Below are 21,573 nucleotides of genomic sequence, written 5' to 3' on the forward strand. Positions count from 1 at the left end.
CCCAGCTGAGAGGGGCCCTCAGGCCTGGGTGTCCCTGTGTGCAGGGAGGGGCAGAGCAGGGCCCAGGCTCTGCTCCAGGCCCAGCAGTGGCACCAGAGCCACGGGCAGGGCCTGAGCCCAGCACTGCCCCTGCCCAGGAGGCACAACTTCTGCCCTGGGCAGTGCCCAGCCCTGAGCAGGCTGCCCAGGGAGGGGCTGGAGTGTCCCTCAGCGGGGATACTGCAGAGCCCTGTGCACACAGTGCTGTGCCCTGTGCTCTGGGATGGCCCTGCCTGAGCAGGGAGGTGCCACCAGGGACCCCCTGGGCCTGGCCCTGCCTGGGGTTCTGGCACACAGCTGGCACAATGTGCCGTCCTGGACTGGGGAGAGTGTTCACCACCACCCCCAGCTGCAGGACACTCAGTGCCCCAGTCTGGCTGCCAGGGGCTGCAGCAGCAGCCAGCAGGGAGGTTTGGGGGCACCTTTGATGCCCTGACTGGAAGATCCCGAGCAGGCCCATCCCCAAGGCCTGGCAGTGCCACTGCCTCTGAGCCCAGGTGTCAGTGTCACATTAATCCCCAGATCAAACAATCAGCTGCTGCCGAATCAGGAGGTGACTCTCTTCACATCCAGTTAAATATGTGCATAACTTGAGGGAGGTCTGACCCTGAGCCGTGGTGCTTTAGGACCTGCAGTGGGTGCTGCTGTGTAGGATGAGGACAGCAGCTCTCCAGGCATTCCTTCCAGCAGCAGCTCTGTTGGAAGTAAGCTTTGCCAGGTCAGGCAAAGGGTGCTTTTAGAAAAAGGGGAATGAAGAGGGAGGAGGTTACTTTAAATTCCAGCTGTTTGCCCAGAATAGCTTATAAAACAGCCTCACATCAGGGCAGGGCAGGGCCAAGGGTTGGGGCCTTAAGCACTGATCCACAGCACCACTGTTCAACAGGTTTTTTTAAATTTTTCATGTAAAAGAAATTTTATTAAGTTAAATTGAAATATTCTGGCAAATTTGTAGTGTGGGAATAAGGAGATGGGTTCTCATTTCCCTGCCTCACACATTCCAAAGAAGGTTCAGTTTGGATGTTAGGAAAAAATTTATTCACTGGAAGAGTGGTTAAACACTGGCAGAGGCTGCCCAGGGCAGTGGTGGAGGCCCCATCCCTGGAAGGGCTCAAAAGACAAGAGGATGCAGCACTTTGTGGTGTGCTTTAGTGTGCATGGGGGTCAGAGTTTGGACTTGATGATCTCTGGAGGCCTTTTCCAACTTTAATGGTTCAGTGATTCTATAAAAGGAAGAAAAGGAAATTGTAAGTTGAGTTGTAGAGCTCCCTGGTGGAAGGTGATGTTAAGGTAGAGAGCTTAGGAGGGTTCAGAGGATTATTAGATGTTTACAGAAATAATAAAAAAGTTATCACAGTTCTGCCAGATGGGATATCAGTTTGCCAGAGGAAGAAGCCCTCAAGGTTCCTCATGTGAACCAGCCTCGTGGTGGGAGGGCTTGGAGAGGTTTCCTTGTGTGTGGGCTGGCGCTGAGTGAGAGGTTCCTGTTGTCCCACTGCATCTGCAGCTGGCAGGAGTGAGGAGCAAATCCGAGATGGAATGGACCACTGGTGCTCTGCACCTCTTGTGAGCTCTGATTCCTCATTTCTGCTAAAATGTGGTGGGTTTGCTGTACTGACACCCATGGGTGCCTTCTGCAGAGAGAACAGGAAGGTGAAGCAGGGCTGGTGAATGGTACAAATTGTTTATAAAGAGCCTTTGCTCTCAGTGCTGGGAAGCAGCTGCTGCCAGCGTGGGGTTGGCAGGGTGAGCACCCCAGTTCCTTCCCAGTGCTGAGGGTGCAGTGGGGCCCCATGGCTGGGCAGGGGTGAGCCACACACCCCAGATGTCCCAGCTGACAGCTGAGCAAACTCCAGAGCTCCCAGCTGAGGGTGGTGCTATTGGCTCTGAGGATTAGCACAGCAGGTAGCTGTGCTGGCACAGGGCAGGGTTTGGGCTGAGGGATAAGTACACATTCTTTTATTATTGCAGCTAATGGGAATCTGCCAGCCTTTGAGGCACAGAAAGGCTCACTGGCCACCTGTGAGCTAATCACAAAGATTTGCCTCATTCTGTATTTCAGCTCACTTGGAGCCTGTAATCTAATTTCCAAACAGAGATGAGAAGAGTGAACAATTCATTTTCTGCTTTACATGGCTGTGCTGGTAAACTTTTAATCCTTTTAGAATTAGAGTTCCCTGTCACATGGAGGCAACACCACACAGTCCTGCTCGTGAGGCTGGAGGCTTTGGATTCACCATTGCTGGATAATAATTAGCCTCAGCAGCAAGGCACAACATGAATCAAAATTAAAGTGAGGAGCACAGGACATTTTTCAAATGCTATTATGAATCATACGCAGGCTAATGATTCCAGTTTGCATTGAAAATCCCCACGTTTGGGGCCATCCTCAGCCTCAGACATCACACCCTGATGTTGGTGTCCTCTTGCATGTGGGACACTGCTGTGCCAGTCCTGTGTCCTGCCAGCTCATTAACCACATCCCAGGGACAGTGTGGGGCACATCTGACTTTAATCTTCATTGCTTGCCATTTATTGTGGATATTCAGGTTATGAGTGAGGCTCTGGGCTGAACTGAGCTGGAGGTGCTGTGTTGGCTGTGAGGACAGTGCTCGTTCCTGCTGCTGTGTTTAGGATGTCCTCAGCCTCCCAGACAGCTCCTCCTTCATAGCAAAACCACCCTGCCCTGCTGCACTGCTGTGTTCACTCTGGACAGGTCAGCTGGTGTGTCCTGAAGGTGAGCCCTGCTCGTGGTGATGTGCAAGGGCACTTTGACAGGGTGTTTTTAGTGATCTGTGTGGGCAGGGCACAGAGGATCCACAACTCTGGAGTCAAACACCTCAGGTGGAGCTTCCCTGAAGATGCCTGCCTCAGGAGTGAAGAGTGGCTCTCAAGGACCATCACACTGACTTTGTACCTTTGCTTGAATTTTGCTTTCAGACAATTTGCAAAGAGCTGGGTGTTACTGGACACATATAATTAACACATTTAATGTGACAATTAGTTGACCAGAAACAATAAAATCTCATTTCTGCACTTGTTGGTACAACCCAGACCAGAAGAATCCTGTCTGGGCAGTTGGAGCAGAGGGTTGGGTGAGCCCTGGCACAGCTGCCCAGGGCAGCAGTGGAGTCACCAGCCCTGGAGGGAGTTCAAAGGTATCCAGATCTGGCATGTGGGGACATGGGTTAGTGGTGGCCTCGGCAGGGTTGGACTCAATGATCTTAAGAGAGCTTTTCCAACCTTAACAACTCTGTAATTCTCTAACATCAACCCTAATTCTCTAACATGAATCTTTTTCTCTGCAGCATTGGAAATTCAAGGAAAGTAGTGCCAAGCATGAGAACAGTGTAAAGTGACCCTGATGGGGGAGCTGGGATGTGGAAGCTCAGCAAAGTTTCCTTGAGCTGAAATAGTTGTAATTGAAAATGGGGATTCTCATGGTCGTGCTGAGCTCCATCTTAGTGTTAGCAAGTGTTTTTAAGCTCTCTGTTTATATTGGCATCATGCCTTTAAAATCAGGAATTCTTTGGCTGGAAAGAACAAATTCACAGAGGAGCCAGGGCTGTGTGGCTGGTGAGCTGGGGGTGTGACACCTCTCAGGGGGAATAGATGTGTTATTTTGCTGTATAAACATATCACACACATCCTTGTGGTCCTTGGTGTATTCAGCTGAGCTGTCAGGTTACATTTGATCAGTGTTCACAGGGTTATACCTTTCAGGCTGCTTTTGAAAGCTGGTTTTGTTCAAGCTCATTCAAGTAATCCTGTCACACACAAGTGGGATGAGCAGATGTCATGGGCATTTCAGGGAATATTGTGGACCTGTAGCCAAGGCAAATCAATAAGTAGGAGAGGCTATTGATAAACTCAAGATATTTTCCTCTCCTTGTCCTCTGATGAGGTTAACCCTGTGCTGAGGTGACGTTCCTATTGATAATTGGAGAAAATGATCCAGCCTTGCAGTGTTTTCTGGTTTTAATTGATTATTGTCTTGTATTGTCACCTCATTTACTCTGGGCAGGTTTGAAGTGCACTCCCACCCTGCTGCTCTGCCCATGAGGGGTCACAGGGTGTTCTTGTGACAGCCAGAAGAGGAGAGAGGAAGGCAGAGAGGGGCTTTAGAGAAAGAGATGGAGAGTTAGGACACAGGGAGTGGCTTCCCACTGCCAGGGGGCAGGGATGGATGGGATACTGGGGAGAAATTCCACCCTGTGAGGGTGGGCAGGCCCTGGCACAGGGTGCCCAGAGCAGCTGGGGCTGCCCCTGGATCCCTGGCACTGTCCAAGGCCAGGCTGGGCAGGGCTGGGAGCAGCCTGGGACAGTGGGAGGTGTCCCTGCCATGGCAGGGGGGCTCTGGATGGGCTTTAAGGTCCCTTCCAACTCAACCCATTCTGGGATTCTATAACTCTTGAGATTTAGGTGCATAAAAAGCCCCTGGTTTTTTGCCACAGTTCCAGAGAATCCTGGCAGAAACTCCCAGGTGTTTGGGTGTAAGGCAGCTTTGAGCAGAGATCAGGAGCAGAGCTCATGGTTGGGCAGGTGGGATTTGTATCCTGGCTCCAAGGTTTGTGCAGCAGTTTGGGAAAAGCCCTGTGCTAGTGCTGGAGAGGTGGAAAGCACAGCCTGGCCTCACAAGGGCCTTCTGTGTCTGGGTGTGTTTTAGAAGGATTGCCATGACAAAACCTGAGTGTCTTTGATTAAAATGAAGAATTGAAACAGGAAGGTGAAACTCTTTGATCACAAACCCATTATGAGTAAAGAATACTCCCCAGTGACTTTGTCAGCATCACTTCCCACCTGGGAAGTTTTCCAGTCCCTTTGGACTTCAGTCATCCCTCAGGACCTGGCTGTGGAATACTTTGGGGCTGTGTAGTTAATAATGTCATTTATTGATTCCCAGCTGGATGGGTTAGGAAGTCAAGAGATTTTATTGGAAATAAACCTTTGGCTGTGTGCGTTGAAGCAGGACTGAGTTCTTGCAGGGTCTGTGAGCGTGTTACACCTGTCTGCAACTCCTTCCTATTTACTAAAGTACCAGGATTCCTGACAGACAGGTGTTTGGATATTCCCTTTCCTTCCCTCTAGAAAGCTTTACCCCATTCCTTTGTACTAAATCAAGAGGTCCTTTTAAAAAAATGAAATAAGTGCTGTGATATGATCCCAGTGTACAGTTATAGGAGTTACATTTATGGAGAGTGTTCTCTTTAACAGCTGGATGAAATAAATGGTTTAATGTGCAGCACTGGAGAACTCTGCACTCTCAAATCAAGGCCAGAAGCAGCTCAATGACTGAAGAATTGTCAGCATCTTGTGCAATCCCACTAAGTGCTTCTTTTCATTGATCTGCAACTTCACTGTTGACAATTAAATCCCTTTCAGTGCAGAGGATAAACATTTTTAACAGGAGGCAGCAAAATCTTTTGTCCTGAATGATTTTCTTCTCTGTTTTATAATTAAGTACAAAGTGTGTCACCAGCCTTGCTGTTCACTTGTGCTAAATACCTGCTCACTGTGGAGTAATTGCTATCAGCAGATGACAGAGCTGCAAGGAGCTGTGCTTTCGAAGGCATGTTCTTCATTTGCATAATCAAATGTTTTGTTAGTGTCCTTGGAAATTAGGATGAAAGATGACTGTGTGCTAAAAATGAGAAATTGTTTTTAGCAAATTATGTGTATCCAGTACAACAGCTGAGCTGCTCTGGGGCCTGTTTGATGTGTGTTGGCTGCTGCAGCCACAGCCTCCTCCCTCTGGCAGGAACAGCTCCTGGCACCTGCCTTCCCCATGCAGATACTGCACTGACCAACGTCTCATCAATATGAAATGGACAATCAGGGCTGCAATCTCATTAATTATTTCAAGCTTTGTAAAGTGCTTGTAAAGAGCTGGTGGGCTGTGGGGTAGATACATTCCAGGACTCCAGAGATGTCCTAGGGGTTTGTATGGGTTGTGACAGTTTGTACCAACTCCTCACTTATCCATGGTAAAGCTGGAGAAAATGGGTTTGAAAGATCTGGGTTTTTATCTTGCATTAAGAAGTTTGGAGAAAAATTGAGTTAGGCAGATACAGTGTGTCAAGAGTTCAACTTACCAAAGCAGTGAAAGAAAATTAATACTAATGGTGGGATAAAATATTTCTTTGGTAGGCTGAATGCTCAGTCCCAAATATAATGCTGCAGAACACTGAAAACTCTTATAATTTTCCCACTTGTGCAGTAAGAACTTTGAACTTAATCCTAAACTTTCCTCTGAAGAAAGTGGAAAATTTAGTGCTGGTTCTGAGTTGATCTCTGAAGTTGCCCGAGGCCAGGTGTGGAGGCTGAATCTGGATGCAGGCAGGAGGAGGAGTGACAGGATGAGGTACAGCCTCATTTCTGGATGGCATCCAGACCTGGCTGGCTCACACCTGGACACAGAAAAGTTGGATGATTTTATGTTTGGGATAAAAGTTTGGCCACTGTGAGTTTGACATGGTCCTGCAGCAGTGTCCCTGAGGGGGTTTCATTCCCCAGGCCCGGGATGATGCCCAGGACACTTGGGACTGGCCAGGCTGGGGGTGGCCATGGCACACCCTGTGCTGGCTCTTGGCGCCTCCTGTGCTCTTTGGTGCTCCTGGACCCATCTGCAAACACCCTGGCCAGGCACAATGAGGGGGTTCTGCATTGATGATCCTCTGGGAATGTCACATCTGCCAGTTCCAACAGGGCCTTTTTATCAGTGGAGAGCAGCTGGGCTGTTCCTGTGGCTGTGATGTTCCCAATGGCCACCCCTGGCCGACCTTGGCCTCTTTGGGACCACCACAGGAGCCAGAACACAGAGTTTGGGTCAGATTTTAGCGCTTTGCACGTTAGGAAGAGAGACAGTGATGGATGGAAAGCTGCATATTGCCTGTATTTATTACACAAATCCATGTCTCCAGAGGGAAATGTTTGCTGCACCTCCCAGGTGCAGAGTCCCTCTGGGTCACCTGGGTTACCTACAGGTGTCCCCAGGGTGGCCTTGGCCGCTCCCTGGTGTGATGATAGTCACATACAGAGTAGGGTCATGTGGAGGGCGCTGGAGTTCTGTGTGTTTGAGTGAAAAACAGAGGAATTTGAGATTTAAGGTACATCAAAGGGCACAGGAATGGAAGACAGTGAAAGCTGCATTTCCTGTCTGGGAAATGCCAATGTTTCTCAGTCCTCAGCATCAAATTCTGGCTTTATTCCTTTTTTAGGGGAAGACTGGCTTTTGGTGGATGCAGTATCAACCCATTGGAAAAAGGGGAGCCTGTGTCAGCATGGAAGTTACATCACAGTCACTGCTCTCCTGAATCCCAGTGCAGTAATTCTAGTTTATCCAAAGCAGAGTGTAGAGACAGCCAGCAAATGGAGTTAGCTTGGTGCTTGCTTAGCTGTTGGGTGGAGATGAATTCCTCTGATGATAAACAACCTCAGAAAGTTGGGTTGTCAGTGTCATAGTGACATTAAGGGTTTTTTCCCCCAGAGTTTTTGCACTGAGCCAGTCAGGGTAGGAAAAGAGCAATCTTGTCTGTGTGACCTTGAAGTGCTGTTGATGAGGACTGGAGCCCTCCCCATGAAACCTGTGATTGGTGGTGTTTATCACCAAGGGGGGATTTCAACTCCCCAAATAGATGCAGTGGGCTGGAGAATTGGTTCTGATTTATCCCTCGTGGTTATCAGCAGACAGGGCTGTGTGTTATGGGACTCCTGCACAGCTGGGCTGGGGCACAGGGTGGGTGCACTGGTGTCACACAGGAGAGGCAGAACCCATGGGCACGGCTGCTGGGAGACTGGGAATAACATTTATATTACTGCAGGCAGCATCTCCCCAGGGCAGACTCACAGGGATGGCGCTCAGGGCTGTGCAGTGGGGGTGTGAGCAGCAGCAGGGAACACCCAGGAGACAGGGGCATCCCCAGCCCTTTCTCCTGGGGAGGAGGAGCAGTTCCCAGCACTGAGCTGTGCTGAATAAATGTGACACATGAGAGAGGCTAAAGGAAAGGATTTAATGAATGCACTTAAGAGCAAGGTGTTCCCTCTAGGTTTGGAAGTATCACCTCTGCAGGGTGTCCAGACCACCTGCTAGAATCATGTAGTAGGGCATTGCTGCTGACAAGCCTGAGTCCTCAAAGCCATTGTGTAAAAAACCAAATGAACTCAAAAACTTGTAACTCCTACAGCCATAAGGACTGGGAACAGCCATTGTGTAAAAAAACCCAACAAACCCAGAAACATGTAACTCCTACAGCCATAAGGACTGGGAACATGGATCCACCTATTCCTGAACAAAACTGTTGCTCATTCTCTCCTCCTGGAGGACCTGCATTGACATATGTGTGGATCACAGTCTAACTTGTAATAATGTTTGATCAAAGAGGATTGATCCAAAGAGTTAATGCAAGCAAAGTTTCCTTTACCTAGAACCTGCAATTTATTGCAGTGAGATAGACCTTGGGCATATGGCAGAGTAATTGTTTTTATCCCTCTGGAGTCCCACTCTTCCCCTCATAATCATCCCATCCAAGTTGAAGGAGGAGTCCCTCTGCCTGTTACAGGTATTCCAGGAGTGAATAAAGAAGGTCCTCATAAAATAAGCTCTCTTTCTTGCTTCCTTCTTCTCCTCTTTACCTCCCCTTTGCCTCCATTTGTCCCTTTTTCCCCACCTCTTGTCTACAATCTGTGAAAATCCTCTGCTTTACCAGGCTTTTCACCCTTGCACTGGGCCTGTAAAACACTTAGTGAGCAAGTCCTGGTGTGGTTTATTTTTAATCTGTTAATGAAATTAAACAAATGATGCCATGTTTGTGACACATGGCTGCCAGGCTGCCTCCAGGGATGTCATGGTTGGCAAAATGTGCCCAGGCCATGGGCAGAGTTCACTCCCCATCCTTTGAATTTCACTCCTTTAATTCAGGGTTTGCACAAAGGAGCTGTCAACAATTTTCTCTGAATGGATGTTCTTTCATTGTGCATTTAGTCATTTTACCCGTTAAAACTGGCAGAACGAGGACTAAAATTGTCTTATCTTAGGGTTTTCTAGAACACTGGACACTTTTGAAATTCTAAGCTTGTCCCCTTCAAACCTTGCATCTTTCCTTGGGTGGTGTTTCTGTAGTTGCTGAAGGTTTGAGTCAGCTGTTCCACTGTTGTGCAGTATGGCCCTAAATGGGTTCCTGAGCCCCCACCTGCAAGGCAGCACCTTTCCCAATCTTGGGTCAGCAGCATTCCCCTGGATTTGTTCCAGGGGGTGCCATGGATCACATCCACACTGGGAGAAGGTTTGGAGAGCAGTTCCAATGGGAAATTGCTGTGGAGCACTCGTCAGCAAAACTCCAATGTACAGATGTTAAAATTATAACTATATTCATTATTATTAAAGAGTTGGGAAATAGAAGTAAGTCACTCCATGATCAGCCAAACCAAAAAAGTCTGGGCTGCTGCTAGTGTGTGTTCTAAAGTTCAGATCTTCTGTCATGGGGAAGGGTCTGGAGCCCCAGGAGCAGCTGAGGGAGCCGGGAAGGGGCTCAGCCTGGAGCAAAGGAGGCTCAGGGGCCCTTGTGGCTCTGCACAGCTCCTGCCAGGAGGGGACAGCCGGGGGGGTCGGGCTGTGCTCCAGGGAACAGGGACAGGAGCAGCCTCAGGGGGGACATCAGCAGGAATTTCCCCATGGAGAGGGGGCTCAGCACTGGCACAGCTGCCCAGGGCAGTGGTTCAGTCAACAAACCTGGAAGTGTTCGAAAAACATGTGGATGTGGTACTCGAGGACATGATTTAGTGGTGAACATGGTGAGGGATTGAACTTGGTGCTCTCAAAGTTCTTTTCCAACGTTAACCATTCAGTGAGAAGCACGGAGCTCCTGTGGTGGTGGCTCCCTCAGAGGGTCAGTTCCCTCAGCTTCTTCCCTCAGTGAGGGATTATGATGAGTAACAACGATGGAGAACAGCAGCACTAAACAGGGTCTGCCACGTCTTTTATTTTGAGGACAGTTACTGGGGCAGGTGGATTTGATTCAGTTTCACGTTCGCCTGGATTGTTCTTGATGGAGACAAAATGGAGCTGCCCGCTCGGAGTGTGAGTGGCCCGGCAGTGGCTTTGGGTTGCCCTGTCTGTGTCACGTTTAACCATTTTCTCTCTGTTCTTGTTGTTGCAGATAAAGAGGTGGGAGTTGGTGCACTTGCTGACAATGACGACTCTGGTGCTAGGGGCCCAGCTGTCCCCAAAATATCAGGACTAGAAAGGAGCCAAGAGAAGAGCCAGGACAGCAGCAAAGACCCAATACTTGAGCCTGTGGTGCCTAAAGACCCCCGTCCTCAGGTGACGCCGCCGCCGCTGGAGCCGCCTCCCGAGGGCCGCTGCCCCAGCCCCGCGCTCGCCTCACGCCCCGAGGCTCCGGCCCCAGCGCCCGCCCCGGCCGTGCCGGTGCCCCCGGCCCCCGAGGAGCCCGGCCGCCCTCCTGCCGGCCAGCCCTGCGCTCAGCCCTGTGGCCAGCACTCCGGCCAGCCCTCCGGCCCGCCCCGGCCGGCCCCCACGCCCGCGGACGCGTCGCCCGCTGCCCCCGGCGCACCCCGCCCTGCCCGCCGTGCAGCCCCATCCCCAGAGCCTCTCGCAGCCGCTCTCTGCCTACAACAGCAGCAGCTTGAGCCTCAACAGCTTAAGGTAGGTGCACAGAGAGGGGTCTGGGATGCTGGGCTGAGCCTGGAGGGGAATTGGATAAAGAAGGGACAGCACAGCCCATCCCATCCCTGGGAAATACAGGGCACTTGGTGCATTTAACCTTGATTCCTCTTCTGAGATGAGCCAGGATCACTCTCTGTGACCTGGTGATCCCATAAACTGGTATTTTAAGTTTATTTCCCTTGGATATTTTTCCCTGCCGTACTTGGGTTTTTGGAGGGAATTCTGCACAGTGTAGATCAGGGGAAGAAAAGCCCAGTTCCTGCACTGGCTGCTCACTGAAGGCTGACAGTTTTTCCTTCCCATCCCTGTAAATATCTGATTTCTCCAAGCACTGCCATGCCCCAGGGCAGGGAGCCCAGGAGCCCCTCGGTCGAGATGCAGCCCAGCACCAGCAGTCACACACCAGGCACTTCCCAGCTCCGTGTTTCCCTGCACTGCCGACACCTTGCAGGCTTCAGTGTTTTTCTCTCACCTGTCCATGGTGAGATCAGCCTCACCTTGTGTCTGTGGATAACAGAGATGAGCAGTGAGATTAAACACCATGTTCACAGGAACCCGTGATGTCCCTCTGAGTCAGGGATCTGAGGTTTCCCCTCCTCTAAGCTGGGTTGCCATTCTCCAAATCGAGCTCCCAGCAGGCAGGTGTGACCTTCAAGACCTGGGGAAGTAGCGCTGTGGTTGTTTCATGCTTTGACTAAAGACTGGGAGGTGTTTAAGACCTGGATTTATTTTTAACCAAGCTGGTATTGCTTGTCTTTAAAAGTCACTGCAATAGAAGCATGTTGTTACTTGAAATAAAGACAAGGAGAATTAAGCCTTCCATGAATGTATTTTAAATACTCATTAGTAGGAAATGAAACCTGAAAATTTGCAGCCAGTGTAATCACAAATACTTCTTTTGTTGACTCGTCTTATCTCATTTTATTGTGAGGTAGAGAGGGACATTACCTGTACAATAAGCACAAATCTGTTGCCTTCTCAACTTCATTTCACATTTTCTGCAGTTTTTCATCTTAGTAATTCACTTTTTTTAAAAAAATTAAATTTTTATTAATGCAGTAATTTTGAGCTTCATTTGCCTGAAAACATGAACCAGGAGCAGTCATGTAGAAAGCACCTGATAATTAAGTTATGAACGCACAGGGCTGATGACTCCTTTGTGCTGTTGTGAGACAATACCAACCTCTTGCAGCAAAGGAGAGCACGGCTCAGGTGTGTGGGGACCACAGGAAGTAAAAGATACCCGAGCAGGTGTTGGAGAAGGAGTAGGACTGGAAATGGTAACTGGGATTTGTGACACTGTGTTTGACGTGAGGGGCTGCTGAGGTTGTGTTGTGTGTGTGTGTGTGTGTGCCGGGGCTGTTCTCTGCCCTGACAGCTCCGCCTCTCGTTACAGCAGCAGCAGGAGCAGCACCCCCGCCAAGAGCCAGGCGCCTCCCCCGCACATCTCGCACCACCCGTCGGCGTCGCCGTTCCCGCTGTCCCTGGCCAGCCCCAGCCCCCTGCACAGCTTCCCGCCCGCCCTGCAGCCCCCCGCACACCCACACCACCCCAATATGTTTGCCCCTCCCACGGCTCTGCCCCCGCCACCCCCGCTGACCTCAGGGACGCTGCAGGTTCCAGGACACCCAGCTGGGAGCACTTACTCAGGTGAGAGCGACAAGGGACACTCAGCTCTGGGTTTGGTCAGAAAAACTGGGGTTTGGGCCTTGTGGTGGGGGGAGGCTGTACTGACTGCTGAACACAGTGATGGCAAAGCCAAGCAGACCCCTAGGCACAGCCAGGGACTCTCCCTCTGCCCTGGGAGGAACTGCTTTGGGAAGGCTGTGGTTCTCCCAGGTTTGTTTTGTTCCACCCACAGTGAAACACCGAGTTCACGAGGTGCCCACATGGAACCTGTGCCCCCCATTGCAAAGGTCTTCATGCAGTTGTGGTCTGTGCCCAGCAGAGTTTCCCTGGCTGCAGGGAGGGTCTGTGCTGGCTGAGCTCACAGCAGTGCTAGGCTCAAGTGTATTCAGAAGGTTTGTGGTGGAGAGACCTTAAAGCCCATCCAGTGCCACCCCTGCCATGGCAGGGACACCTTCCACTGTCCCAGGCTGCTCCAAGCCCTGTCCAGCCTGGCCTTGGGCACTGCCAGGGATCCAGGGGCAGCCCCAGCTGCTCTGGGCACCCTGTGCCAGGACCAGGTCACTGAGGGGAAGAAAATGGAGCATTTGTGTAACATCATTTCGTGTCCATGCACCAGGGTCCTCCTGTGAGCAGCGGCCACTTGTTTGCTCACTCCAGCTTGCTTGTCTACGCTCACCTGTTCAGGACTGTGTCCATAAATGCTCAGAGAAATGTGAAAACAGTCTTGGTGAGAGGGGAAATGGAGACTTTGTAATATCTCAGGCCTTAGGGATCTGGTGGAAGACCTGAGGGGTCTTTCTTACCCTGTACTGTGTCATGATTATCCACAGACGACAAAGGAAGTGGCAGAAGGCCTGGTAAAGCCCCAGAGCTTGGGGGAGTTGTTTTATTGTTTGTTTTCCCCTGCACTTAGCACTGGTGAGGCCACAGCTAAAGTGCTGTGTCCAGTTTGGGCCCCCCAATTTTGGAAGGACATGGAGGGCCTGGAACGTGTCCAGAGAAGGGCAGCAAGGCTGGGGAGGGGTCTGGAGCACAAATCCTGTGAGGAGTGGCTGAGGGAGCTGGGGATGTTTATCCTGGAGAGGGGGAGGCTCAGGGCAGGCCTCATCATCTCTACAACTCCCTGACAGGACGGTGCAGCCAGGGAGGGTCAAGCTCTGCTCCCAGGGAACAGCCACAGGATGAGAGCACCCAGCCTTAAGCTGCACTAGGGGAAGTGTAAGCTGGACATTAAAAAAAAAATCTTCACAGAAAGGGTGATTGGGTATTGGAAGGGGCTGCCCAGGGAGGTGGTGGAGTCACTGGCCCTGGAGATATTTAGGAAAAGACTGGATGTGGTGCTCAGTGCCATGGTCTGGGTGCCAGGGTGGTGTTGGGTCGCAGGTTGGACTCGATGATCTCCAAGGTCATTTCCAAGCCCATGAACTCTGTCCTTCTGTGCTTCTGTGTTTCAGAGCAAGACCTCCTGCGGCAGGAGCTGAACACGCGGTTCCTGGCCTCGCAGAGCGCCGACCGCGGCGCCTCGCTGGGCCCGCCGCCCTACCTGAGGACAGAGTTCCACCAGCACCAGCACCAGCACCAGCACACACACCAACACACCCACCAGCACACCTTCACGCCCTTCCCCCACGCCATCCCTCCCACTGCCATCATGCCGACGCCAGCACCACCCATGGTGCGTACCCCAGGCAGAAATGTGAGGATAAGTAGAGCACAACTCTATTCTTTATTACAAAAGTATTGTGGAGAATTTGCCAGGTTGTGGGGAAGGGCTCCTGTGCTGCCCAGGGGTGTCTGGGCAGGAGAGGCAGGGCTGTCCCTCTGTCACAGTGTGAGCTTCAGGTGGCAGCACAGGGCTGAGGGATGAGGCTCTGGCCAGTCCTGCTTGGAGTGTTTGCTCTGGGGCCTCCTCCTTTATCCTGTCCCAAAAAAATCTTGATTTACTTTGAAGAAAGAAAAAATCCCAAACAGTTTCATTGGAAACTAATTTTCTGCCTATTTTTTCCTCTCTGTTGGTTGCCAAATAATAGAGAAGTTGTCTTCTATTTTGCCAACAGAATTAAAGCAAGGAAATATAAAGTAACTAGTTTGTGCTTTGATCCCTTTGCAGTTTGACAAATATCCTACAAAAGTTGACCCCTTCTACCGTCACAGTGTGAGTTTTATTGCTCTGTTTCCAACTGACTTCACTGCTTTTCTGTGGTGGGTTGGGATCACCACTCAATCAATGGCACAGTGTCAAATCTCTCCCTAATCATCACTCCAGGATTTACCATTACCGTCCTTGGTTGCTTTGGCTTTTGAAGGCTTGTATTTGTGGTGCTTGTTTCTGATAAAGATGCAGTATCAGCTTTTCCAATCAAAAGATCTCTTGCTCACACACCATTTGGATCCAGGTTTGATGTGAAAAGATGAGACAGAAGGGCTGACTGTTCCATGAAGCAGGAGAGAGTAGTGATTCCATCACGGTGTTTCAGTTGTGCCACAAACCCTTGGGCTGATATTTTTGCTAAGGAACTTAAAATGAACTGACAAACTATCAGACAAATCCTTCAGGGATAGATAATCTAATAGTTTTCCCAATCTATCATATTTTGTTTGATAAAATCTGAAAACCTGTCTTATTATTCAGATTTCAAAGGCTCATCTGATCCACTGGGCTTGTTATGTTTTGAAAGCTCTGTGTGATGACAGCAACATGAATCCAGCTATGCACTAGATGTGTTTACCTAAGCTACCAAAAATGTTACTTATTGAGATGAACTGATTTTTAAAATTCCAGTTATATGTAAAGCTTCTGCTGCTAAGGGTTTGAATCCACTGATTGGTTTGCTTCTGAACTCTGGGTTGTATTTTCTTCATCCTATTGGCAGAGGCAGGTGTCTGGCAAGAGTTTCTTAATCCAAGAGCAATATTTTGATGAGAGAAGGAGTACTGCATCAGCACTCAGAAATCTGCAGAGCATTTGGCTTTATGTGTTGGTTTTGCTTAGAAGTGGAACTGGGCAAAAGAAACTGGTTAAGACAATGTCTGGATTAAACACACCCTTGCTCACAGCCTGTCCTGCCCCTGAACAGTCCTGTCCATGTCTGGCACTTGATTTGAGGAGCTGGGACTCAGTGTTTGCAGGCTCACAGCTCCAGGAACACTGGGCAGACTTTTCCACTTGCACTCCAAAGGGCACTGCTGCTCACCTGCACCGGTGTTCAATTGCACTCAGATTTGCTGAGCTTCACAGGGCTCCAGGAGATTGTCATCAGTGTGGCCTGTGGATCCCAGCAGGAACACAGAACTGGAAGATAGTACATGGATTTTAGACAAATCAAGCACAGAAGTTGGCAGTGTAGGATAGGAAGCCTTGCAGAAGTCTCCAGCTGTGTCTGCTGTTCAAATTCAGTCAAATAATCTCAGAAATCTGGGAGCTAGCTGGATTGCAAAGGTTATGGCCTCACCCCTCTGAGGTGAGGAGAGCTCCATGCTGTGCTCCCTTAGCCAGGGAGCTGAGCTGGGACCACGGCAGGGACCTGGTCTCTCCTGCCTTCCCTGGGGAAAGGTTTGTCCTTGGGAAGGGGCTGCCCTGTGGCCACCGTGGGACAGCTGCTCCCAGGGGATGCCATGGTGTCTGCACTGGGGTAACGGCCTGTCTGTGACCCCAGCAAGGCCAGCTGGGTGTCCCCTGGTCCCTGCCCAGTGAGCCAGGCCAGCCCAGCTGGGTGTCCCCTGGTCCCTGCCCAGTGAGCCAGGCCAGGCCAGCCCAGCTGGGTGTCCCCTGGTCCCTCCCCTGGGACTGGTCAGGGCACAGGGAATGGGAGCTGCCCCTTAGCTGGGCTGGGGGCACACCCACAGGGCAGGAGAAATACAAATACTGTCAGAATGTGGCACTTCCACAGAGCTGTTCTAGGGATAAGAACTCCCACTGTAGATCCACACCTGGAGCTCAGATACCTTAAAGCTGGCAGTGAATGTGGGTGAACTTTGTAGAACAGGGTCTGTTTGAGACTTAAAATCCATCTACTTTAGAACAAGGAGTGCAGCTCACATAGAAGCTAATGTTGAGTTTTAAATGATTATTATTTCTTCACTTTTAGCATGGTGAGGCTTTCTTTTACCTGCAGCTGCTGCCAGGTCTAGTTTAGCATCACATACACCTGGCCAAGGTAGTCACTGCATGTTTCCCCAGGGAAAGCTAGAAGAGAAAACTGCTGCTCAAAAGAGAAGGAATTCATGGGAAGAAGGAAGCATTTGACTATGAAATGTGAATTCTGAAAGCTGGAGGAATTTAACTGATACAAATTAATCATGGAGATAAACTATTTATATTTTATTAATAATTCTGACCTTGAGGAAAGGTCACATTTAATTAACTTACCACTTGTTATAAAACTGAGGAAAGAATTCCTTATTATTAGTCATAGCCAATAGAATATGAAGTATTACATCTTTTGCCATCACTTAGAATTAGTCCATTACACAGAGAATTAAAGACAGAAGACACTGGAGAATTTCAAGCACATTTTACTCATTAAAAGTTATTGTAAATGAGGACAAATGTCTCTTAATGGTTTCTCAAATGTCTACAGTTCAGTATCAACTAATCTCAAAATGTTTTCTGCACCATTGGATGGAGCAAGTCCAAATTAAATAGAATTAAAAACAACAGCAGCAACAGGAACAGAGGCTCAATACCAGGCTTTTAAACTGAGAAAATTTTCTGATACCTCTGAAAATGTTTTCTCAGCTTTCAGTAAATACAATATGGATAAATGACATTGCAAGATAAGCTAGTGGAAGGAAAAATGATGAAGAAAAGCACAAGTGTATGCCTGGCATATCCAATCCATTACAACTTTGTGGTACTGATTTACTCTGGGATGGGATTTGCTCAGTGTTTTCCCACCCCTCATGTCCAGTCTTTGACTTTGCCCAGTCCTGCTTCTGTTCAGTTGGCCATTAACTCATTTATTTTGATCTTAAAAGTAGCACACAGTAGTTTGACTTTGCTCAGCTGTGGTCAGAGGGGAATCGGTCTCAGCCAGAGAACCCTGTTAGGTTTTAGGGTGGCAATTCCAGTGGAGCTGGATCCTCTCTTAGATCCATCCCTTCCTAGATCCATCATTTCCTAGATCCATCCTCTCCTAGATCCATCTGTTCCTCGATCCATCCTTTCCGAGATCCATCCCCTCCTAGATCCATCCCCTCCTAGATCCATCCTTTCCGAGATCCATCCTCTCCTAGATCCATCCCCTTCTGGATCCATCCCCTCCTAGATCCATCCTCTTAGATCAGTCCCCTCCTAGATCCATCCTTTCTGAGATCCATCCCCTCCTAGATCCATCCCCCCTGAGATCCATCCCCTCCTAGATCCATCTCTTCCTAGATCCATCCCCTCCTAGATCCATCTCCTCTGAGATCCAGAGGTTTCACACCAAGAATGGGTTTGGAGTGTGATGTTCTGAATCCCTGACTCCCACCAGGAAGCAGTTTGGTGTGTGCTAGCAGCATTTTCATGGAACTGGGAGAGTTTTCTGTCACAACAAGAGCCAAAGGTTCCCTAGCAGAGCACAGAGACAGGAGCAGTTTGGGATGTGATGGTTTATCATGGAATCACAGAGTGGATTGGGCTGGAGGGATGTTAAAAACCATCTCTTCCACCCCTGCCGTGGCAGGGACACCTTCCTCTATCCCAGGCTGCTTCAAGCCCCATCCAGCCCGGCCTTGGGCACTGCAAGGGATCCAGGGGAAGCCCCAGCTGCTCTGGGCACCCTGTGCCAGGGCCTGCTCACCCTCCCAGGGAACAATTTATTTGTTTAATTTACCTGCTTGTGTCCCTTGTGTTTGTCTGCATTAGCACAGAGCAGTATCTTGTTTGTTCCCAAATTCCCTTAGGACAGAGCACTGGGCTCAGGGAGGTCAGTGGAGGTGGGCACGTTTTTGTGCTGAGCATTCTCTCTGTACAAAAAACTCCCATCCATTTCTGGGAGGTTCTGCCTTAAGATTTTGTTTAAATACTAATCTTTAACAAATCAGATTGGCTGTCTGCTAATATTAGATGTGGCAGGATATCCTCTCAGACAGACTAATGGAGTAAGAATTGTGCATATTTTCCTCATTTCCTACAGATACCATTAAAATCCCAACCTACTAATGGAGTTTTAATGATACAATATCCTAGAACTCGTAAGGGTTTTTTCCACTTAAACAGGGGATTTCTGAGTCTCATTCAGCTCGGGATTCTTCCTTTTCTCTTGAAACAAGTCACAGACTGAAACCATTTAAAACCTCTCACCAATTTAAAATCTAATAATTGAGGAGCAAATGTCTCCCTTATGCTGTGCTGGCCCGAGGCAGGTACAGGTTGCTGGCTGTCTGATTTTGGAACTGCTTTTAAGCTCTAAACCTCATGACATCTGTGAACATCCCATCGACTGCTTTAACTAACATTGTTGCAATGAGATCACTTCAATGCTTCTCAGTTTTCTCCATGTAACATTTTCCTACTATTCTGCAGGAATGCTCTCTGTGTCCTCCTCAGCTGCCTGTGCTGGTGGTGACCCAGTGTTGATGTTCTTCTCTTTCTATTGCAGCTGTTTCACTCCTATCCTCCAGCTGTATCAGGTATTCCTCCCATGATCCCTCCCACCGGCCCCTTTGGCTCGCTGCAAGGAGCTTTCCAGCCCAAGGTAAGGCAGGAATTACCTGGGACTGCTCAGGGCAGGGCTGGGCTTAGCAGAGGGTTCACATCCTGAAGAGGCTGAGCTCTCAGAAGCTTCTCTCTGAAGCTGCAGCTTCATTCCACAGGGGAAAATTGTCTTTTTCCAGATTTACCACAAAGAGAAGTTATTTCTCATTAGGTTCAGATACATTTACAAACATTTTTTAAATTATTTATATAAAGGCATGGTTAACTTTAGAAGCAATATAATTAGTTCTGAGATAGTGTGCATTAATGAAAGGTCATGTAATAATCAGGATTTTAAGAAATGGTGCTCATTCTTGTTTACTCATTTCCATAATTAGCTCCCAGCTCCAGCACAGTGCAGAACACTGATTTGGCTGTCCTCATGGGTGATAACTGGGGAGAGAAATGTGGCGAGTTCAGGGCTTTTCTCTTTTGTTTTTATGGAGTCACTGTATTTATTAGTGGAAGGAAGTCAGTCTGTAGTCTTTGCAGCTAAAGACTGAAATCAGGAGTGGAATTTCTGCAGGGGAGACACCTTCTTCCTTAAATTGGCCCATCCACTCTAATGACTGAATATGTAAATTGCAGTTCATTAGTGAGATTCTTGTCTGTATGGTAATCAGACTGTTAACAACTCTCTTACTTAATTGTCAGTTATGCTGGAGCTGATTTCTATTTTCTTCATTTTGACATAGGAACAAACTCTGTCTAAATGTAGGGGGGTTGGGTTGTTCCTTTTTTGTTTGGGTTTTTTTCCCCCACAAAACTGCATTTTATTAACTGACTATTAACATTCAAATAATGGGAAGGGCTTTAATGTTTTCCAAGTGGATGTTTTCCTGATGCCCATATTGTGGCAGTCCCTGTGGATGGAGTTGAGGTCCTTGTGCAGTGTTGCTCTGTGTGCTGAGTGCATCAGTGGTAATCAGCAGAGCAGGGGCTGGGTCCTCCACATGCTGCTTTTGATGCTGTGTCATAAATGTGTTCCTAATCAGGTTTTTCACATTAGAAGATTTTCCAGTTTAAACAGTCACTGTTCCCTCAGTGTTTTTGATTAAACTAATGGGAAGTTGGTGGATAATCAAAGTGTGGATATGGAGATGATAAAACTCATATTACTGAGTGGATTATAATGGTTCTCCTTTCCTTTATAAAAAGTTTATCTCCATTGCTTAGACATTGTAATGATAAAGAACTATTATTTTGCACATTCTGTTGCTTGTAGGCATTGTTACTGGTGTGCAGCTCATTAATGTTGTCTCTCCTTGTGGAATTTCCAGACTTCCAATCCTATTGATGTTGCAGCCAGGCCTGGAACGGTCCCACATACCCTTCTACAGAAGGATCCACGGGTCTGTAAAAACTGTTTTCTTTTTCTCAAGTAAATCTGTTCCTCCTGAAAACCTTGAAGGCTAGAGCTGCCATCCTGAGAAAGTCCAAATTAACACCCTTAAAATCAAAGTTGTCTGAGCTGTTTCATCAGGGAGGGCTGCAGAAATTCTGTGGGAACATTTCAAACAGCCCATGTGCACTGGCACAGCTCTGTCCTTGCTGGCAGCTCTCTCCCCTCAGGCCCAGGGGTAAAGGCATAAAAGTCCAATTCAGTGTAGAAAATGTACAAACCTCCCCAAGATTTGTGTTTGTACTCTGTAATTGTTTTTAATGTGGGTAATGACAGCTATTCCCTGGGTTACTGTAGCATTGATTGCCCCAGTGAAATACGGATGCACTTTATTGATCACTTGGTGCCTCTGGATTTCTGAGTTCCAGGGGATGTGAACAGCATTTATTGCCTCAGCACTTTGTCTCTCTGCCCAAGGGTTGTTGGTGTGTTTGAATTGATGGCCATTATTTCCATGAGGAGCTTCACACTCAAATATTTTTAGCAGAACTCTTAGACAAAAGCACTGAGGAGCTCTCCCTAAAATTCTGAGTTGTGGCATGGCTGAACCTCCAGAGCTGTTGTCTTTGTGTTGGGCTGAGTTCCAGTACTTTGGGTTGCTCAGCAGTGGAGCTGAGGTTGAGCTTTACACCAAGAGGAACCACATTTCTGTTTGTTTGTCTAAGTGCAGAGATAACCAGAACCTCCCATCAGGAAGTCATTTAGCTTTATGTTCCCTTTCAACTGGGAGTGAGTTTCGATTATTTCAAGATGATGCATTGTGCCATCACTGCGTCTGCTAAGTACCTTTTGCACCTATAAATCTCCCTTAGTATTGCATTTCAAAACAGAAAATCCAAAACAAATGAGCAGTACCCAATAAATTGAATTATTTCCCAGCATTTATTGATGAAATACGAGCAAAAAAATGGGAATAAGAAAATAATCTACTCCAAAAAAAAACCCCTAACAGGCCACATCAAAAGTAAAAATGAGAAAATTGGGTTTTTATATGGACCCTGTTTACCAACATCTGTTTCAGTGTGCTAATAATTAAGGCAAAGCCCATTTATGGCAGAGAGCAGCTCGGGCAGCAGTGAGGCACAAGGCCATGACCTTGGCTGGTGGGTGGGCACAGTGCTGGTGTGCAGGGCATGGCTCACACCC

The 21,573-nt window shown here is 48.5% G+C and overlaps 1 protein-coding gene across 1 annotated transcript in view; it reads left to right on the forward strand.

The window, feature by feature from the left end:
* Positions 1–21,573, forward strand: part of AUTS2 (activator of transcription and developmental regulator AUTS2) — a 793,219-nt gene that overhangs the window by 754,762 nt on the left and 16,884 nt on the right. The window contains exons 7-13 of the mRNA XM_030962942.1: positions 10,191–10,516; positions 10,560–10,696; positions 12,114–12,367; positions 13,801–14,021; positions 14,457–14,501; positions 18,931–19,026; positions 20,306–20,377. Coding sequence (XP_030818802.1) covers positions 10,191–10,516; positions 10,560–10,696; positions 12,114–12,367; positions 13,801–14,021; positions 14,457–14,501; positions 18,931–19,026; positions 20,306–20,377 — 1,151 coding nt within the window. The remainder of the gene's footprint in view (positions 1–10,190; positions 10,517–10,559; positions 10,697–12,113; positions 12,368–13,800; positions 14,022–14,456; positions 14,502–18,930; positions 19,027–20,305; positions 20,378–21,573) is intronic.

The sequence above is a fragment of the Camarhynchus parvulus genome, chromosome 19 (genome assembly GCF_901933205.1).
Source record: "Camarhynchus parvulus chromosome 19, STF_HiC, whole genome shotgun sequence".
Taxonomy (NCBI): Eukaryota; Metazoa; Chordata; class Aves; order Passeriformes; family Thraupidae; genus Camarhynchus; species Camarhynchus parvulus.